Source organism: Sminthopsis crassicaudata, chromosome 5, assembly GCF_048593235.1.
Source record: "Sminthopsis crassicaudata isolate SCR6 chromosome 5, ASM4859323v1, whole genome shotgun sequence".
Lineage (NCBI taxonomy): Eukaryota > Metazoa > Chordata > Mammalia > Dasyuromorphia > Dasyuridae > Sminthopsis > Sminthopsis crassicaudata.
This window is the reverse complement of record NC_133621.1, coordinates 300,015,735-300,034,568: the sequence shown is the minus strand read 5'-3', so window position 1 is coordinate 300,034,568 and position 18,834 is coordinate 300,015,735. Positions and strand designations below refer to the sequence as shown.

Here is an 18,834-nt window from a genome sequence, read left to right as displayed (position 1 = left end):
TCATAAAAAATGGCATAATCCCTTACCAATGAGGTCAAATTGATTTTTCAGAAACTATTGTAATCCAAACTCTGTATCTCAAAGGATGAAAGTCCCTGTAGGACAAGGATCTTGGACCTCCCAAACCATCCTCATAGGAGGTCTCTGTGAATCTGATTTTTTTGGGGAATCCTGCCTCCCTTTTGTCACCCCACGCCATGTTGGCCTTTCGGTTACTGGGGCTAAGGAAGAAAAGGTCAGTAGCCAATCACATAGAGACTAACCTCCCCTTCCTTTGCTGAACTGTACTTGAACTTTTTCAGGTCCTGCCACAGCTGCCCCCTCCCCACCCAGTTCATAAATAAAGGCAATTGTTTGATCCACCTGATTACTCGTCCTCTGCCAATGAATAGCTTTTTATAAGGCTATGGCAAGCTGTGAGGCCTTCTCCACTTATCTGACAGTCTCTGGAGAGCCAGCCCCCCCACATAAGATAAACACTGCCAGAGTAAGCTTCTTAGCCAACACAAGAAAAAAACTGCTACAGAAGGGCCCAGACTGACTGCCCTTTTAGTGACTCCTGCATACATCAGCTAGCATGGGAACACTGGGTGCTTGTGCTCCTGCTGCTTAAGATCTAATCCAAAGGAAACACTGGTTAGAATCACTGTGCCAAAGAGGGAGAGATACGTCATGCAACCAAGACCTGGAGATGGAATCATTTTTAATATTTAATACAAAATATTAGTGCTGATTTTCTCATACACATTGCTTTAGAGGGCGAACAAAAACAGCCAGCACACCAGGAGGAAGCCACGCCTCCTTCATCCTTCACTCCGCCCTCCCCTGGCCTCTACAACCCACAAATTCACAGTGACTCTTGTCAGCCCCACACTTGATGCCCTGGGTCTGATTCGGGCCTCTCCGCCTCGGTTCTCAAGCAATGGTCAGAAGCACATTCCTGCTGACTTCAATTCCCCCAGGAAAAGGCAAGGGATGCCTTGATTGACAGCAGCTTAGCAATGGGGACAGGGAGACCAGAGCTGGGGTCACTGCATCTTTGCACTCACTTGTATCAGAATTGGAGGACTGAAGAAAAAACCTCATGCCAGTGTGGAGGGCAGAGAAAGATGGACGCCTCTAGAGAGGGGGTGGGGAGGATTCTGCTCATAGTGTTCAGATGGTTCAACATGCCCCAAAAAGCCCCAGAAAAAGCAAAACCGTTTCAAATAATCAACAGTTTGCTAACAGTTGAATTTGAAACTTGTCCCCCTCGAGCACAGTCAGATGCAGCAGATTCTCTCTAAAGCTTTCCAGGAAGTGGAGGTAGGCCCCCTGGCATCCCTCCAGAGAGACCGGTGTTAGGGCCGAGGAGTATCTGTAAGAGAAGGGAAGGTTCACGAGGAAGCCGAGGACCACCCACATCCCACCAGACGGGGACAGCCCATTATAGGAACCCTGGAGACGACCTCATTCAGCACCCTTCGGCTGATGGATGGCAGGGCTTGTCCAACAGACATAGAATCTGGAGATTCTTACTTCAGTCTGGGCAAGGGAAAAACGGCCCCTGGACTCACATGTCCATGCATACACTGACACGCAGGTAGTGGGTGAATCAACGTTCGTGCAAGTAAAGAAAGGCCCAATCAGCCTTGAGGGTCACCCAGAGGCAAACCCTGGACTAGGCCCGCCCTCCAGCTCCTCACCTGTCGCTGCTGCAGCTGCTGTTGCTGCTCCATCTGCAGCTTCTCCGTTTCAAAGACAACTGGAAGAACGAGGATCATGAATGAGGTCGTCCCGATCCACAGAGCGGCCCTGGAGAACCTGTACAGGAAACGGGGTGGGCTTGGCAAGTGGGATCCACGGCAGAGCGCGGCCTCCATGAAGCGCTGAAGGAACCCCACTGGTGTGGGGAAGGTGGTGAGCGACCTTGGACTTCACTTCCCCTTTCTGTAAAATGGGGAGAAACCTCCCACCTCATGGGGGCGCTAGGAGGGAATGTATCAGATAACCTCTCAAGTTATTTTTAAATGGGAGCCTGATGAAGGAGTGGAAGGGGGGATTCAAATCTTGGCCCTGAAAGTAGGAGGAGGGCCATTGCTTCTCCACATCTGAAGGGGTTTCTTACGGCAGCAGCTCACCTGTACATTTTCTGGGCCACTGTGAGGGAGAGGTCAAAGGTAGCTCCGGCGGCAGTCCGGACACTTTCAGGGAACATTTCTGTCAGGCCCCACAGTCTCTCAGCCAAGGTCTCATCGAGCTGCAGAGTTAATGGAGAAGGTGAAAAACAGAGTCAGAGGGGAATCCTAGCCCTGCTCCGCCTCTGCTCCTGGGGCTGTAGGCCTCAGTTTCCTCCTCTGCAAAAGAGCCGCTCTGGGGCCCCGGCTGCCGTCCTGTTCAGCTCTGGCTCTTACGGGATGCTCACACCACCTGGAGAGCGAGGGCTTCCCCCACAGAGAAGGAAACAGACAAGGCTGCGTGAGCTGGGGACACACAGGCAAGCGTGTGCGGGCTCAGAGGGAGCTGGGGTCCAGTCCCGCCCCTCAGAAATCTATATTCTGAGGGGGTGGGTGCAAGCACCTCCCAGGTAACCTCGTCAGAAATCCCGGACTCAGGTTCTAACTCCTCCCCTCTCTCCCCATGACCTTGGGCCACTCCCTCCCTGCAAGGACCTCATCGGAGGCCTTCCTAGACTTTGAGCATCTCCTGGACCGGGATCCAAATCCCAGCCCTGCCCCTGGCTCGTCGGCTCCCGTAGTGAATGACCTTGGCTAAGTCATCCTCCCCCTTGCCTCAGTTTCCTTAAGTGTCCAATACCAGACAGTCTCGGACTACCATCAGCAGCATCTCCCTCCTCCCCCTTACACAGTCAGGGCCGAATAAACGCTCGTCTCAAGCACTAAACTAAGCATTCGGAGTCGGAGGTCCCAGGGACGCGGCTCGGCCCCGCCCCCTCGGCCCCGCCCCCCGGGCCCACGCGCGCCCGCTTCTCCGCCCCCCCCACTCCCGGCTCGCGAGCGCTCGGCCAGGCCCAGCCGCGGCCTCACCTCGTCGTCGTCATCGTCGTCTAGCTCCTCCTCGGCCTTCTCGCCGTTGGTCTTGGGCGGCAACTCGTCCGCAGACCCCGGCGACCCCACCGGCGACTCGGCAGAGGTGGGGACGGAGGCGGCGGGCGAGGCGGCAGCCATGGTTCTAGGGGACACCGGAAGCGGAAGGGAGGAAGCAAAGCGAAGCGCCGGAGGCGGGACAGAGTGGCCGGGAGAGCGGGGGTGGAGCTGGGAAAGGGAGGGAGCGCGAGCGCCCCCGCGCGGCCCGGAGGAAGCACGGACTCCTCAAGAGCCTTTAGGTTCAAGTCACTTACTTCACTTCTGCCTTAACACTGTGGGATAAACCCCAGAGCCGACCTGGAGGAGACCCCCGACAGTGACATTCCCCAGAAAGGGCCCTGTCCTTGGTGCCGAAACGAAGTGCTTGACTTTGGCCTTTCTGGGGAGGCTGCCGTTGCTGCTTCTTACCAGCACGGGGCGATCGTGGGCCAGGAACGGGGCCTCCAGCTGGCTGCCCGCCCGCCGAGCGCTTACACTCTACTCGGCCGCGGCGAGGGGGGGGCGGCCTCCAGCAGCGCTTACACTCTACCCGGCCGCGGCGAGGGGGGGGCGGCCTCCAGCAGCGCTTACACTCTACCCGGCCGCGGCGAGGGGGGGGCGGCCTCCAGCAGCGCTTACACTCTACCCGGCCGCGGCGAGGGGGGGGCGGCCTCCAGCAGCGCTTACACTCTACCCGGCCGCGGCGAGGGGGGGGCGGCCTCCAGCAGCGCTTACACTCTACCCGGCCGCGGCGAGGGGGGGGCGGCCTCCAGCAGCGCTTACACTCTACCCGGCCGCGGCGAGGGGGGGGCGGCCTCCAGCAGCGCTTACACTCTACCCGGCCGCGGCGAGGGGGGGGCGGCCTCCAGCAGCGCTTACACTCTACCCGGCCGGGGCAAGAGAAGCATATGGAAAACCTCTGTTCACATCAAAAGGCGACAAAGGCCTGTGGATTGACAATGATCACCTCACACCTCTAAGTGCCCCCAAGACTGACCCGTAGAAAGCGTAGATCCTCCCTATTCGGAAAAGAAGCGATAAAGCATTCCCAGTACTAAGCACCGGCGGCGATACTATCATAAGGAGAAACCGGCCCTTCCCGGGCCCTCGGGGAGCTTCCCTTCTAATGGGAGACATCCAATTGAGGGGAAGGTGAAGCTGTAAATCCAGGGGAAAGGCCCAAGTTCCTTAGGGCACAATAACAAACCCTCATCCCTCAGTCATTTCCACTTATATTTCTTTGTAAAAACCCTCATCCCTCAATCACTTCCACTAATATATTTCTTTGCAAAAATATTTTTTAGTTTTAATTTATAAAATAAGCATTTCCATAACATAGTTTAATTTAAAAAAAAATTACACAAGAGATTGCCTTATGTACAATTTGCCAGTCCTCTTAAATATGTAATAGTTATGTAAATTTTTTTTCCTTCTCATTCTAGATATGGCTATTATTAAACACTTGTGTGTATCTATCATATTTAACCATTCTACACCTACTTCTATTTATCAGCTTTTTCTTTGGGTGCAGATAGTGGCTTTCTTATGTCCTTTATAATTAATTTGGATATTTATAATAGTCAAAATGACTTATTTGCTCAATTGTTAATATTACTGCATAGCACTTAGTTGTTCTCATTTACCTCATTTTTTTTGCAAGTGTCAGAAATTATTTCTTTCATATCTAATAACTAATTTTTGTAGACTTGGGATGGAAAATGCCACCCACATCCAAAGAGAACTGTGGAGACTGAATATAGATTGAAGCATAGTGGTTTCACTTTTTCACTTCTTCTTTCTCAAGGTTTTTTCCCATTCAGTCTGATTTTTGTTGCACAATCTGAAAAAATGTGGAAATATGTTTAAAAGAATTGCATATATTTAACCCATGTCAGATTACTTCTTAACTTGGGGAGGAGGGAGGGAAGGAGAAAACACAAAAGTTTTACAATGTTGAATGTTGAAAACTATTTTCACATGGATTTGAAATATTGTTGAAAAATTTTAAAAATAACTATATTAGGACCAAGGTTTTCCCCTTTTCTACTTCCTCATCCAGAAATCAAGTAGTGTGGGAAGTCAGAGATTTACCCAGGACAAGATCTAATCAGATAGTAATGTTTGGACTAATGGGTGCATCCAAGTCTGCTCATTTTGTTTACAGATCTGGAAAATGTGGATCTCCTCCCTTTTGTCAAACAGGTGATATGGAAATTGATGTCTCTTCAACCAAGATTGGGTATACCAAGACTCTCATGTAAAATTGCCCACTCTCTCTCTGAATGAATATTTTAATATTCATTTTCTAGTTAAGCAATCAGTGTTGAATTACCAGTCCGAGGAACACCTATACTCATGGACATGTAAGTCCTGTACAGTAAGCCCACCACCACCACAGGTCTTTGGTCCATGAAATGACCAAATGATCCTTTTAAACATCACACAAGCCTATCCATGTTTTTCTAAGATCATTGAACTCATTTCTTACACCATAATAGTCCATTACAATCATATACCAAAATTTGTTCAGCCATTCCCCATTGACATCATCCCTGCAATTTCCAGTTCTTTGCTGCCACAATGAGAACTGCTTTATCTCTAATATTTATCACTGATATATTTCTGATGTTGTACTGTCACATGGTGGCCAGAGCTAAAGGCTTTGGTGATAAGGATCCTCCTTTCTGGGGTTTCCAGAGCTATGGCTGCTGCAGCCTCTGTAGAAAGAAACCATTCCCAGGCTGTATCTCCTCAAGGGAAGCTTTCCAGAAAGGGGATGAGGGGGTAGAGGAGGAGGGAGCACAGGGCTGCTAACGTGGCTGTTCCTTAAGATTCTTAGGCTCAGGCTCCTGGATTGCCTCCATCAGAGTTTGAAGGGACATGTCAGGGTGGTGGCAGCCTGATTTGCCTAACTGCCCCAGGGTTATCCTGATGCTCCTGTCAGAACATCGTAATAGTGGGGAATGGCCCTTTGTTCTCAGGAGGTACCTGTGCAGAGGACACTGGACAGGTCTCTGTAAGCATGACTGATAGTGGTACTAGAATAGGGTGAGGGGATCCCCTGGCTCCTGTGTCTGCTTGTCGGTAGGAGTCATTCAGCAGCAACATCAGGTTGTAATGAGATAGGCCCTTCTCTACAATCACTTCTCCTCTCAATAGCAGCTGTAATAGCTAACAGAACTTAAGATTGGGACATGCTCCTTGGAATGGAGCCTCTTCACCCAAAGGCACTCAAATCCATTCCATTTAGTTTCTCATCTTGGCTCTATGCACGGAACTTAGCAGATTCCTGAAGGTGGCTGTCAAGAAAGAGGTTCAGGATGGGGTTGCTCAATGGATTGTTAATAATGCCTCCTTCTAGATCCCTTTTTTAACTTTTCAATATTTACTTTTAAAAAACTTTTAATAGTGTCTTATTTTTCCAAATACATGCAAAGATAAGTTTTCAACATTCATCTTTACAAAAGGAACCTTGTGTTCCAAATATTTCTCCCTCTCCCCTAAGACAGCAACATTCTGATATAGGTTAAACGTGTAATTTCTTCTAAACATATATCCATATTTGTCATGTTTGCACAAGAAAATCAAGTCAAAAGGGGGGAAAAAAATCTAAGAGGGAAAAAAACAACAAAAGGTGAAAATACAATGCTTTGATCTCCATAGTTCTCTGGATTCAGATGGCACTTTCCAATCATAAGGCTAAGGGAATGAATGTTTACTTTTATAAGATTTTGATTTCCATGTTTTCCCTTTCCCTCCCTCTCCCCAAGACGGCAATCTGATATATGTACAATCACATTAAAGATATTTCCACATTAGTCATGTTATGAAAAGATAATCAGAACAAAAGAAACAACCAAAAAAAGTGAAAATAGTGTATTTTGATCTGCATTCAGACATGATAGTTCTTTCTCTGGATATGGATAGCATTTTCCATTAGGAGTCTTTTGGAACTGTTTTAGATCATTGTATTGCTGAGAAGAATTAAATTTAGCAGTGGATCATCACATAATCTTATTGTTGCCATGTAGAATGTTCTCCTGGTTCTGCTCACTTCACTCAGCATCAGTTCATGCAAGTCTTTCCAGGCTTTTCCAGGTAAATTGTTCAGCCATTCCCCAATTGATGGGCATTCCCTCAGTTTTCAAATCTTTGCCACCAAAAAGAGCTGCCATGAATATTTTTGTCCATGTACGTCCTTTTCCCTTTTTTGTGATCTTTGTGGGACATAAGACCCAGAAGCAGTATTGCTGGTTTGTCAAAATGAATCATCTTGAGGCAAAGTGGAATCAGTGGTGCCATTTGGACATCTTTCTAAGCTAGAAATAGCTTGGATATATATTAAAGTGATGTTAAAATTGTCCCCGGGAAGCCTGGTAATTTGTTTTTTTGCTGAGGGTTAAGTGACTTGCCTAGGGTCACACAGATGTCGAGGTCAAATTTGAACTCAGGTCCTCCTGACTTCAGGGTTGGTGCTCTATATACTGTGCGACCTAGCTGCCCTGAAGCCTGCTATTCTTTCCCCCAAATGAAAAATGAGCTACAAATCCAAAGCTATCAATGATTATCATGTGTGTTTACTTATGATGTATTTTATTTGACTTAGTGGTAGACGGGCTTTTTGCCCCTATATCCTATAAACTCGAAGGAAGGGACTATTTCATTTTGGCCATGGACTCCCCATAAGACATTGGCCCGCTAGCCCACAAGCTGGGCCTTGGAGAGTGGATGATGTATCCACTCCAGAAGAGAGTAATTGGGGCATCCTTGGATCCTCTGGTCCTTTGTACCCTTTGTCAGGATCACCATGGCCCACCTTCCACTTCTGGTGTCATCACCTCCCAGCACGGTGATTTGGCCCTAAGGCTCACCTGAGGGTCCCCACTTCCATCCCCTAAGGCTGCTGTGTAGGAAGTAGAAGCCTGGCAGAGCACTGGAGGTCACTGGGCACTCTTGGCTCAGCTCCCACGCGGGGTCCTGGCCAGAGAGGGAAGCTTGAAGGCCTCGCTGGATTGAAGGCATGGAGCCTTTATGTTGTGCTTCAAAATCTGCAAGGCACATCCTTCTATTGTATCCCAGCCCTTCCCCCCATGGTGGACCCTAAGAGGAACCTGTCATACCCTGACCTTATCAAAACCACCTGTGAGCACCCACTGCATGGCTTTCCTCTTCCTCTGAACCATTAAAGCTCTGGGTCAAGAGCTGCCTTCAAAGCGCCACAGATGGCCAGTCTCCCCCTTGTTCACCGGAGGCAGAATTACCTGAGCCACAGAACTGATTTCACTTTTAATAAAAACTAATAGTAAAAACTAGAACCCCTGCACTCCCATGGGAGCAGGAAAAAAGGATGAGCCAATGAAGCCACCGAGCTACTAATTTAGGAGAGGGACAAACCAGGCTGAGGATCAAAGCTGGACTTCAGGCCACCCCAGAGCTTGTTGTGGCTGGGGCCAAGTAGGAGCAAGCTGATGATCCATCTGAATGAAGCACATGTCTTGGATGGAGCTGCTCTGGCGGCCACATCATACCAAGATTTCCAAGCTCTAGAATGAGCGCCTCTTCCTCTTCTGCCCGGAGGCCCGGCCCCAGACAGTCCTGCATGCTGTGTGTGCATGGGTCACATGTGCTCCATCAGTACCTCCACCAAGGCCAGCCCTCCCTCTTCCCTGACCCCTTGGTACTGACCCCCAGGGCTTGGCGCCTCTGACATCACTTCCTCCTCTGGCTAATGCTCTTCAGTTCATCCAGCTCCTTCTCCATGAGATGGGACTCGGCTGTGGTCTCAGCGAGCTGGAAGGAATGTGGGACACACCGTGAGGCCGAGGGCCCTCAGCACAGCTGGCCCTCCCATCTGGAGGCAGGTGAAGACATCAGAAGGAGCCCCTCCTCTCGGGCTCCACAAGCCAAGGGCTCCCGATGGGGAATTATCTTGTTCAGCCTGAAGATGCAGCCGCCCCTTGGGGAGATCTGTAAGCTTTTGAGGCCCATATGTCAGGAACAAAACCTGATGTGGGCAACATGGAAGGGGCTGCTCCACAAAGAAACAATGATTAGGTGGGGGAGATTCTGGTGGGGCCAATGGACAGGTACAGGGTACCTTTCAGGGTACAGGGCCCAGATGGCACACCCACAGATGGCAGGGGCCAGGTCTGTCTCCTCCAAGGCAACCCCTACTCTGAGTGTCTTGACTCCAGCAAAAAGCCCCTCACCATGTCCAGCAGGATGTCCTGGACCTAGCCCCTCACCATAACCAGTATGATTTCCCAGGCCCAGCCCCTCACCATGTCCAGCAGGATGTCCTGGACCTAGCCCCTCACCATAACCAGTAAGATTTCCCTGGCCCAGCCCCTCACCATGTCCAGCAGGATCTCCACTTTGACTCGCAGGAGATTGTTCTCCTCTTCCAGCTGCTTGTTCCTCTTGCGCAGTCGCTGCGCCTCCCTGCGATCCACGCCTCCACAGGCACCTGACTCTGGGAAAAGAGGAGCAGGATCCATGAGAGCCCCTCTCCCCATGCAGGGACCCCAGGGGGCAGCCCAGGCTTCTCACCTGCTATCCATTGGCCATTCTCAAACTTGAGGCTCTGCCCAGCCAGGTTCAAGGTTGGCGCTCCATAGTCCAGTCCCAGCTCGACCTCCCGAGTGGATCTGTCCAACTGTGGGCAACAAACAGACCAGAGGCCGGCTCAGCTCTGAGCCCGAGGCCTGGCTCCTCATGAGGGTTTGCTAAAGACCCTGCCATGGCAGGGCAGGAGGCCTTGCAGACATGGCAGAATGGTCTTGAAGGGCGAGTCCGGGCTCTGCAGTTCAGTACTTTGTGAGGCTGGCCTCAGTTTCCTCACTGAAAAATGGGGCTGATGGTCTCTCCCTGCCTGAGAGCTTTTCTGAGGATCCAGTGAAGTGCCCCACAGATGGGAGGAGGCTCTGCCTCTGGATGGCCACCTGACCCTGCGATCTGGGACTGGCACTGTCTCTGCAGAGCCAAGTCCTGTTTTATCCTCACAATATGGAGCCGTGAGCAGACCCAGAACCGTGGCCCCCATTCTCAGGGCAGGATACTGAAGCGTACTCCTTCATCCCCAGAGTCACAAAGTAACAACTCTTTCTGATGGATAAATACTTTCCTTCCTGGGAGTCTTGCTTTGCTTATTAAAGGGTTGGGGCAGGCAGCTTGCCTACTATTCCCCTTACTCCCACCCGGCCTCCATGCCCTGGCTTCCTTCCTGCCCCACTGACTCATCAATGCTCTGCTCCTGAGTTGGTTTTGTAAATCCTGCTGTGTGGCGATTTGCCAGCAGAACGGCTCTCTGAGGGCAGCGGTCGTTCTTGGGGTCTTTGGAACTACAGGCTCTGGCACATCACATGGTTTTTTAAACTGAAATCTGGCCACACTGTCAGAAACTGGCATCAGAGAGATCCCAAATATAGAACTGTAAACAGTGGTCACTGCTACAATATGTTTCTCGGGGAAACCGAAATCCTGCAAATTGAATCCTGTTCCAAATACACTGCTGAACTGGAAGGCAAAATGAAACCTACAGGGAAATGGCTACTTAGGCGAAAAAAGGCCTTTTTTAAAAGCACCAACCGCTCTCTATGGTCTTAATCCAGATTAGTTTTGCTTAAGGTTGAAATTTCATCTGAAATGTTTTCGGGCTCTTCCATGTCTTTTTTTTTTTTTTTAAATGAAAGCTTTTTATTTTCAAAATATATACATGTATAATTTTCATCCTTCACCCTTACAAAACCTTGTGCTTAAATTTTTTCCCCTACCTTGCCCCCATATTCCCTCCTCTAACAGCAAGTAGTCCATTACGTTAAATGTGTGCAATTCTTTTACATAGATTTCTACAATTCTCTTGCTGCCCAGGAAAAATCAGATCCAAAAGGAAAACAATGACAAAGAAAACAAAATGCAAACGACAGAAAGAGGGAAAATGCAATATTGTGATCCACACTCAGTTCCCATAATCCTCTTGCTGGATGCAGATGGCTCTCTCTATCACAAGACCCTTGGAACTGGCCTGAAGGGCTCTTGTACAAGTTGCTCTGCCTTTCTTGGAGCACAGTCTGAGGCTTCGGACAATGGGAAGCCTTCTGAGCAGCTGCCCCCAGGACCTCTAATCCACCTGTGGCCTACCAGGCTCCTACAGTCCCCCTCAGCCCTCCTTTCCCGGGCTATCCTGTTTCACCCAGCCTGGAGTCATCAGATCATGATGATGTTCCCATCCTGCCCTTGGGCAAGTTTTCTTAAAACCATACCCAGGGACCCCCTTTATTCCTTTTACGTTCATTCTGGGTAGTGCTGCTTTCCTCCATCCCAGCACGCGCTCCTTGAGAACAGATGCCTGGAGCATTCAGGGCAGAGACATCACCAAGGTTCTCGCCCACTTCCCTTCTGAGCTCAGTCCTCTCTTTCCTCCAAGATCATTTCTGCGATGCCCTCAGCCCACTTCAGGGAGTGGTGATGGGCTGGGGGACTTTGTGAGACAGAAATGGAATACATGGTGTCCATTCCAAGAGTCCTCTTCTGCTCCAGCCCTGGGGACCCCAGTGGGTGTGTGGGTACACTCTGAGGATGAAGATACTAAACTGAATCTCAGATGACTGGGACAGAGAGGAGCCTGAGAAGCAGGATCTAACAGGATCAGGTGAAGGAGGAGGGCCTCCAGGCCTGAGAAGGCACACCAGCTCCCTTAACCACGCAGAAGAGGGACTGCACTGATAGTCTAAGCATAAACAAGGAATGGAAACTGTGGGGTAGGTTCTGGAGAACAGGTTCTGGAAAAAGAGAATGGGTGGCCTTGGAGAGCAATGAGTTAAGAGTTAAGCTTTCTGTGGCTGAAGCTTTACCATAGTCTAAAATCCTCACAATAATCCTGAGAAATAGGGGCTATTATTATCCCTATTCTAGGGATGAAGTAACTATGAGAGAGAGAGCTTTGGGGATCTGACTAGAATCCCACAGCTAGGCCGGATTTGAACTTGGCTTCTCCTGACCCCAGGCCTGGCGTTTTACTCTTCACGCTATGGCACCATAGCCGTCTCTTGCTCTCCTGTGGCCCTGATGGATATTTCCAGGCAATATTGTAGAGAGATTCCAGTTTGAGAAGAGGTTGGGCTGTTTACTTCAGAGGTCCCTGCCAAAGATGAGATCCTATAATTTTTTTTTAATTTTATAATTATAAAAATTATTTTGACAGTATATATGCATGAGTAATTTTTTTATAACATTATCCCTTGTATTATTTTTCCAAATTATCCCCTCCCTCCCTTTACTCCCTCCCCTAGATGACAGGCAATCCCATACATTTTACATGTGTTACAATATAACCTAGATACAATATATGTGTGTAAATACCATTTTCTTGTTGCACGTTAATTATTAGCTTCCAAAGGTATAAGTAACCTGGGTAGACAGACAGTAGTGCTAACAATTTACATTCACTTCCCAGTGTTCCTTCTCTGGGTGTAGTTGTTTCTGTCCATGAGATTGAGATGATATTGTACTTCTCTCTAAAGATGTACTAAAATGAACTAATCAAGTTAATTTGTAGTTGCCTTGTGTTGTCCTGAAGGCAGTTAGACGTTGGCTGAAGAGGGTCATGGGACACTCGATTCTGTATCTGGAGGTCTGGAGTCACCAGCCCTACCACTGATAAGTGTAACTTGGGGGCAAATCTCTGCTCTGTTTCCCACCCTTCACTGGCTGACAAGACCTTTGTCCTTAGAGCACTTCCTCCTCATTCTGGTCTTTTTCTTCTCCAAACTCAATGGGTGAGAACTGATTTCAGACCTGAAAACTGAGGAATGGAGTAAGCAGGAAGAAATCCACTGCCCAGGTCCTGACCTAGCAGGGACAGACCCCCTATGCTCCTGCCCGTGCAAGAACTGGCTTAGCTTGACCATGTCGTTTGTGAATTTGTGACAAGGGCTTTTTTTTTTTTTTTTTTTTGAAAAAATTAATTTAAAAAATACAACCTCCTTTTTCATCGACTATTAAGGGATCAAAAGTACATCAAGGATTATTGGTAGCGTTTCTACCAAGCAGGATTATAATTCTGTGACTGATTTTTTTTTTCATAGGCTGTGTAGTGGTGCATGGGAAACCAGCCTCAAAGCCAGCAAAACCTGGTCAAGTTCTGGGCTCAGTAAGCTGGGCAGTTTACATAACCTCTCCATACCGGAAGTAACCGAGACCACAGGCTGCCCAGAGCATGCTGCTGGCACCTCCTCCACCAATGAAGTCCCAGGCTCCTGTCTCTATCCCTGCAGTGAGACTGACAAGCAAATGCATGTTATCCCCCATGGGGGTTGGGAGTGGGCTCCAGGAACTGCTCCCAACACATCCTGGTCCTGGAATATGCTGTTCGGGAGATCTGCCATCGTGACAAATCTTGCTTCTATCCCCTAAAGTGAGTTGGATTTTTTGAAACTGTCATAGCCATTTAGTCCCAAGTCTGGGGAACAGAGTTCAGTGATAAAGCAGGGAAGGATACTGTTGTTTTTTTTTCCCTTACTTTTAAAATATGACAAATAGGTTCTAAAGTTAGTGCCCCTCAAAAAAGGCCTCTGCACAAGGGTCTCCTTATGAGGCGGCGGCTTCCTAAGCTCTCCTGGACCCGCCTGGAAGATCTTTCTGCCCTATGACTTTAGAGTCACTCCTTCTACCCGAGCAAGGGCTCACTTACAGAATGCAGATTGGAGAGAGAGGCTGACTTCCGAGGGGGCGTCTTCTTGGGACTGAACTTATTCCCGAAAAGAGGCATCTCTGAGAGGCTCCCAGTAAAGCTCCACCTCCTCCTAGAGCAGAGAAAAAACAGTGAGAAGTTAGGGGATGACGACGGGTGGCTTCTGTCATGGGGGAGGGGTCACAAGGACACATGGCCCAGAATTCCCTGGCTGCCGCTTCTCTCATCCTGAGATGCTTTTTCCTCTCAGTGAAGCTCTGTCCTGGCCTACAAAAGACACAAGGCTAAATGGTCTTCCCTCAATAATGACCTCTATCCCCCAACAGCAAGGCGCTCAGGAAAGGTGCGCCAACCTGGGGAGGAACAGTTTAGCGCATCACTGCACTTTCTGAGTCATGTTTGCAAATAATGCAGGAATGGGCACTGAGAAGAAGAACGGACTTAAGCCTCTCACTTGCCTGTACTTAAAAGGCTTTCATCTTTTTTCATTCTTTTTCTTTTGCAAGGGAATTGGGGTTAAATGACTTGTCTAGTGAGTGTTACGTGTCTGAAGCCAGATGTGAATTCAGGTCCTCCTGACTCCAGAGCTGGTATTTTGTCCACGCTGCCATCTAAGTGTTCCTACCTGAGGCAGCCAAGGCCAGTGCAAAGACCAGAAGGACTGAACGTCAGAAGGCAGTCCATTTCACAGACGAGGAAACTGAAGCCCCGAAAGGTTGCCTTGCTTTACAGCTGGTGAGCCGCTGGGCTTGACATGCCCAGGATGGGAAATTCCCCCCACATTCAGCAGCCCCCGAGTCTGCCCTCCCACATGCCTCGGCTGGGAAGCAGAGCTTGCTGCCCAAGTCCCTTCCCGCCCTGCTTTGTCCATTCCCTCCGTTTTAATTGTGCTACTAATAACGACTCTCTTCTGGCAGAATGCCGCCAGGACATTTAAGTAGAAATGGACACGAGGAAGGAATTCCTTCCCAACTCTGCCTGGACCCACTTAACCCTAAATTCTAATTGTGCACCAAGCTGCCAATAATGCTGAGAAACGCTCCTCGAAGTCCGGGAGGCGTGGGGGGGATCCAGAACTGCCCCTGACGAGACTGACCTCATGCACCACCGGGCTGTGGCTATGGGGCCCAAAACACCAAGGGCCACTATGGGGCCTGCGCCGTCAGGGACCGCGCTTTGTTGTGTGTTACTGGTCCGCCTCCAGGACCATTCCTCCCAGGCCTACCCCACGCAGGGAGGGCCTGTGCTGGCCGCGCAGGGACAAAAAGGGGATGGAGGGGCGCTCCTTGAAGGAGGCGGGTGAGTCGTGGAAATCCTGGACGTGGCATCAGGTCCCCCCAGCTTTAGGCCCGAGGGACGAGTTAGGGAGGAGCCACCTGAGGCTACGTGACTTTCCCAGGGCCCGCCAGCTAGTAAGGGGCTAAGGGGGAATCCAATCCCAGGGCTTGCTCTCCGCTCCGCCTGGGTGACCCTAAGCCAATCTTATGCTCTCTGGAGTGGCTTCCAGGGCCAGAAGCCTGTGCTCCCAACCCCAAGGAAGGCCGGGATGAAGAGAGGGAGAGCCCCCCCTCCCCTGGAGGCTCTTTGTTACCCAGCAGCCCCGGGCTAAAGCAGGTATTCAGCAAGCGCTTCCGGTGCTCCTAAAACCCGGCCCCACCACCCACCCAGGCGCCTTCTAGAAGCACCCTCCTGTGGAGGGGAGACAGCACAGGCGCATACACAGGCCAAGCCCTGAGCGAAGTGCTTTACAATCCCTGCCTCACCGTATACCCCACAACTCCGGGAGGCAGGTGACGCTATTCCCATGTTACAGATGAGGAAACTGAGGCGGAGAAAGTGGCCTGTCCAGCGTTGCACCGCTAGGAAGTGTTGGAGGCTGAATTTGAACTCAGGTCCACCAACTCTGGAACCTCCGCTCTACCCACTTCATAGGTACCAGCCAGCAGTCATTTAAAATGCAAATACCAAGCCCTTGTGGGTGGAGGTGCTGGGGGTGCCAGCCCAGAACAATCCTGCTCTTACAGAACTGACTGCTGAGGGAGCACCGTGTACACTCGGGAGTCCGGGTGCAAGTATTAGGTGCCTGCAGTGTGCCTGACGGGGGCGGAGCGCTGACAAGAGGAGACCTTGCCCACAGGGAGCTTACATTCTACTGAGAAGACACTTCCCCAGACTGGTACATGTAACCCCAACCCCCCAGAGGCACATACTAAGCACCTGCTGTGTATTTAGTCCTCAGGGGGCCAGGAGACACATATAAACAAGCGCACCCATCATTCCCCATGCACAGATTAGGCGCCTACGGTGTGTGCCAGGCCTGGACTGTCTGTAGAGAAACCCCATAAGGGGAGGGCCGAGTTAGGAAGACTCACTTACCAGTGGTGTTCTGCTAGTGCCCTTAGGGCCCCAAATCCCGCAGCCCAACGGCCCGCCGGCCGCGCTTGCGCGCCACCTCCTCGGGTTCTACCACTTTCTGGGAGCGGGGGGGGAAGGGCAGATCGACCGGGAGGTGAGAGTTTGTCGGAGAGAGCACATATACGCTCGAACCGCATCGGATTCCCCTAAAAAGACAATAAAACCACGGAGTCAGCTAGTATAAGCGCCCCAATATAAGGAAGGAAACGGGAAAATGTCATCTGTTCCCCTCTGCCCCCTACGCCCATTGGGCTCGTCCTCATGCCAACAATAGTCAATCCTGAAGGAAGATGCGCCCCTGCGGTCGCCATAGTAACGGCGTCACGGCGTTCTAAGATGGGCTTGCGCGCGCACGTACGCACACTCTAAGAAGAAATGGGCTTCCCTTGGGGAAACGCGGGGTTCCCGATAGCGGCGTGCTCGGGCGCATTACGGGGGCCATGAAGGGCCAACTGCGGTCGCCTTGGGAACGTAAGAACGCACAGTAGGCCGGAGCCACGATGGACGTCTGTCCCGGCGGCCCCACCGCTATGGGGCCCCATCCCTCGACCCCAGGGCGTCCTTCTGGGTGTAGAAGGGGACGCTCGGTGGGTCGTGCGGAGCTGGGCCCGCAACACACCCGAGGGATCCCCGGCGTGAGTGGCTAGAGGCAGGGAACCTCCCCGCTTAGGTAACGGCACGCGCTGCCCGCCTTTCACGACAGCGCCGCGCTTTCCGACTTTCCTCCCCGAGTGGACCTGCGGCCTTGGGGAGCTTAGTAGTCTGGTGTATGTCAGGGCCCAACCTGAGCCGCTCATCTCCTGCCTTCGCTTCCATGGCGAGAACGCCGTGGGTGCACGTGTTATATCCGCAATCTGGGGGGGCGGTGGGGGGGAAGGAATTAGAGGAACTGAATTCAAATCCTGCGCCACTCCCTACCTGCAAGTCCCTCATCCTCCGTGGTCTTCCGTTGTGGGGACCCAAGGTGCCTGGCTCCTCATAGGCCATTTAAAAGGACTCACCAATAGGCAGTGATGTGGCTCAGCCCCTTGTCCTGCACACAATAGGTGCTTACTCAGTGTTAGTTGCCTAGGGTTTGAAGGTGCATAAAGGCGGGAGGTCAAGTGTGAATCCGTGCCCTATTCCAGCAGTAGTCATTCAGTTGTAGTACTTGGTATTGTGGGGGAGTGGGGCATGGGAATGGGCATTTATTATGCACCTACTGTATACCAGCCCTGTCAGAACACTGCAGATGTTCTCCCGTTTGTGTCACTGGTGCCTTTGGAGCTCAGCCCAGGATTCCCTTCCTGCACTGATTGTGCCCCCCCCCCTCTCCAGGGCAGGAGGATTGGTCAGTGTCAGTCTAGGGGAAGCCCATGCTTGTTGACCCAAGGCAGGGACACCTTCGTTTTGCATGTCTGTATTCCTAGGGGCTAGCCTGGGTCAGCACAAAGTAGGTCTGCCCGTAGAATGAATGTATAGCAGGAGAATCACAAGATAGGCTTCCATGTTGCCTGAGCCCAGACGGAACAAGTTGGTTTCCGGGCAGCCGGCGGTGCGCTGCTGCCCGCTGCAGAATTGGGCCAGGGCTGCAGGTTAGCCCTCTCCCGCCATCAGGAAACTAATCCGAAGTGATTGTGATGAAAAACGAGCAGGGTTTGTCCAAGGAGCGATGTGGGAGGAGAAGGACCCTATCATGCCACTAGAGGCCGATCCTTTCCCAGGGCCTCCCAGGGAGGGCTTGGGCAGAATGGCTTCCAACGGCCCTTGGAGCCCATTGGCTCTGTTCAAAAATAGAGGAAGTCTCTGACTGCATCATGGCCTCCAACTCCTAATGGGGGGGGCTCCCTGTAGTGGGGTATTCTCTGTGGTGTGGGGGCCCCCATAGTATGGGGTTCATTGTGGTGCGGGGCTCTCTGTAGTTGGGGGACTCTCCATAGTGTGGGGTTCCCTGTAGCGGGGAGATTTTCATATGAGGGGTTCCCTCTGATGGGGGCTCTCAAAGGCAGGGCCACGGGGTGGGGCAGCTTGCTCAGCACCTTTTCCCTCATCTGTGGACACGGTGTCCAGGGTAGTCTTGCCTCATCATGAGTTGGCTGACCACCAGGGCTTTGCCCCAGAATCACAGATTTGGGGAGCTGGCAGGCAGTGATTCCCCATGGCCCACCCATCTGTCCTGTATGTGATCGGGTATTTGCAGCCTCTGTCTACAGAGCGGCAGGTCGGAGTCCAGTCCCTGTCGGAAGCTGAGGCTATCTCAGGCAGCTCCTAGCGGGGACAATAGCTTTTGACCACATCCTACTATGGCCCCTGGGTCTGCTTTCTGGGGCCCAATGAAACTCGTCCCTCCTCCAGTAATGGTTCCTTCAGCCCATCTTCACGGAAAGTTGACTCAGGGCTCTTCCCTGTACTAATTGCCTTCCTCTGGGCACAGAGTGCCTCTCAGCAGGTGTCCAAAGCGGGTCTGGGGTCTCCAGGCTGATGGAAGCAGGGCTTCTCAATGTGTTAACCCTATCTCAGCAGGAGAGGTACAACTACCCTGAGATGGCGGGCATTTGGTCAGGAGAGGTCATGAGCCTGGTAGAATGGGGTGTCGGGAAACAGGCCTGGCCTTGCTGTTGTCTTCAGCTAATTCTGGGGGCCCTGGGCAAGTGCCCACCACCCATTGGGCCTCATATACACATA

The 18,834-nt window shown here is 51.2% G+C and overlaps 2 protein-coding genes across 6 annotated transcripts; both read right to left on the bottom strand.

The window, feature by feature from the left end:
- Positions 1–686: 686 nt before the first annotated feature.
- Positions 687–3,199, bottom strand: TOMM22 (translocase of outer mitochondrial membrane 22). Its single transcript, XM_074271747.1, has 4 exons — positions 3,027–3,199; positions 2,121–2,239; positions 1,686–1,803; positions 687–1,357 (listed from the first exon to the last, which is right to left on the bottom strand). The coding sequence occupies exons 1-4, from the start codon at positions 3,165–3,167 to the stop codon at positions 1,283–1,285; spliced, it is 453 nt and encodes a 150-aa protein (XP_074127848.1). The 5' UTR covers positions 3,168–3,199; the 3' UTR covers positions 687–1,282.
- Positions 3,200–4,390: 1,191 nt separating this feature from the next.
- On the bottom strand, positions 4,391–17,202 carry LOC141544952 (protein chibby homolog 1). Of its 5 annotated transcripts, none has more exons than XM_074271739.1 (7): positions 17,089–17,202; positions 16,132–16,316; positions 13,756–13,867; positions 9,615–9,720; positions 9,419–9,537; positions 8,751–8,855; positions 4,391–4,905 (listed from the first exon to the last, which is right to left on the bottom strand). In XM_074271739.1, exons 1-6 carry the CDS (start codon positions 17,155–17,157, stop codon positions 8,775–8,777), a joined length of 672 nt encoding a protein of 223 aa, XP_074127840.1. In that variant the 5' UTR covers positions 17,158–17,202; the 3' UTR covers positions 4,391–4,905; positions 8,751–8,774. The 5 variants fall into 5 exon arrangements, with proteins under 5 accessions (XP_074127840.1, XP_074127838.1, XP_074127842.1 ...); XM_074271737.1 differs by lacking the exon at positions 4,391–4,905 and adding an exon at positions 6,927–8,667 and having other exon boundaries at positions 17,089–17,199; XM_074271741.1 differs by lacking the exons at positions 4,391–4,905; positions 17,089–17,202 and adding exons at positions 6,927–8,667; positions 16,533–16,598.
- Positions 17,203–18,834: the final 1,632 nt, after the last annotated feature.

Excerpts from the sequence above, each read along its gene's own strand:
- TOMM22 (XM_074271747.1), bottom strand. The coding sequence starts at position 3,167 with ATGGCTGCCGCCTCGCCCGCCGCCTCCGTCCCCACCTCTGCCGAGTCG. Across the intron at positions 1,804-2,120 it reads GTGGCCCAGAAAATGTACAG|GTTCTCCAGGGCCGCTCTGT; the intron begins GTGAGCTGCTGC and ends TTTCCTGTACAG. Across the intron at positions 1,358-1,685 it reads AGCAGCTGCAGCAGCGACAG|ATACTCCTCGGCCCTAACAC; the intron begins GTGAGGAGCTGG and ends CTTCTCTTACAG.
- LOC141544952 (XM_074271739.1), bottom strand. The coding sequence starts at position 17,157 with ATGGCCTATGAGGAGCCAGGCACCTTGGGTCCCCACAACGGAAGACCA. Across the intron at positions 9,721-13,755 it reads CTCTCTCCAATCTGCATTCT|TTGGACAGATCCACTCGGGA; the intron begins GTAAGTGAGCCC and ends TGTTGCCCACAG. Across the intron at positions 9,538-9,614 it reads GAATGGCCAATGGATAGCAG|AGTCAGGTGCCTGTGGAGGC; the intron begins GTGAGAAGCCTG and ends CTCTTTTCCCAG.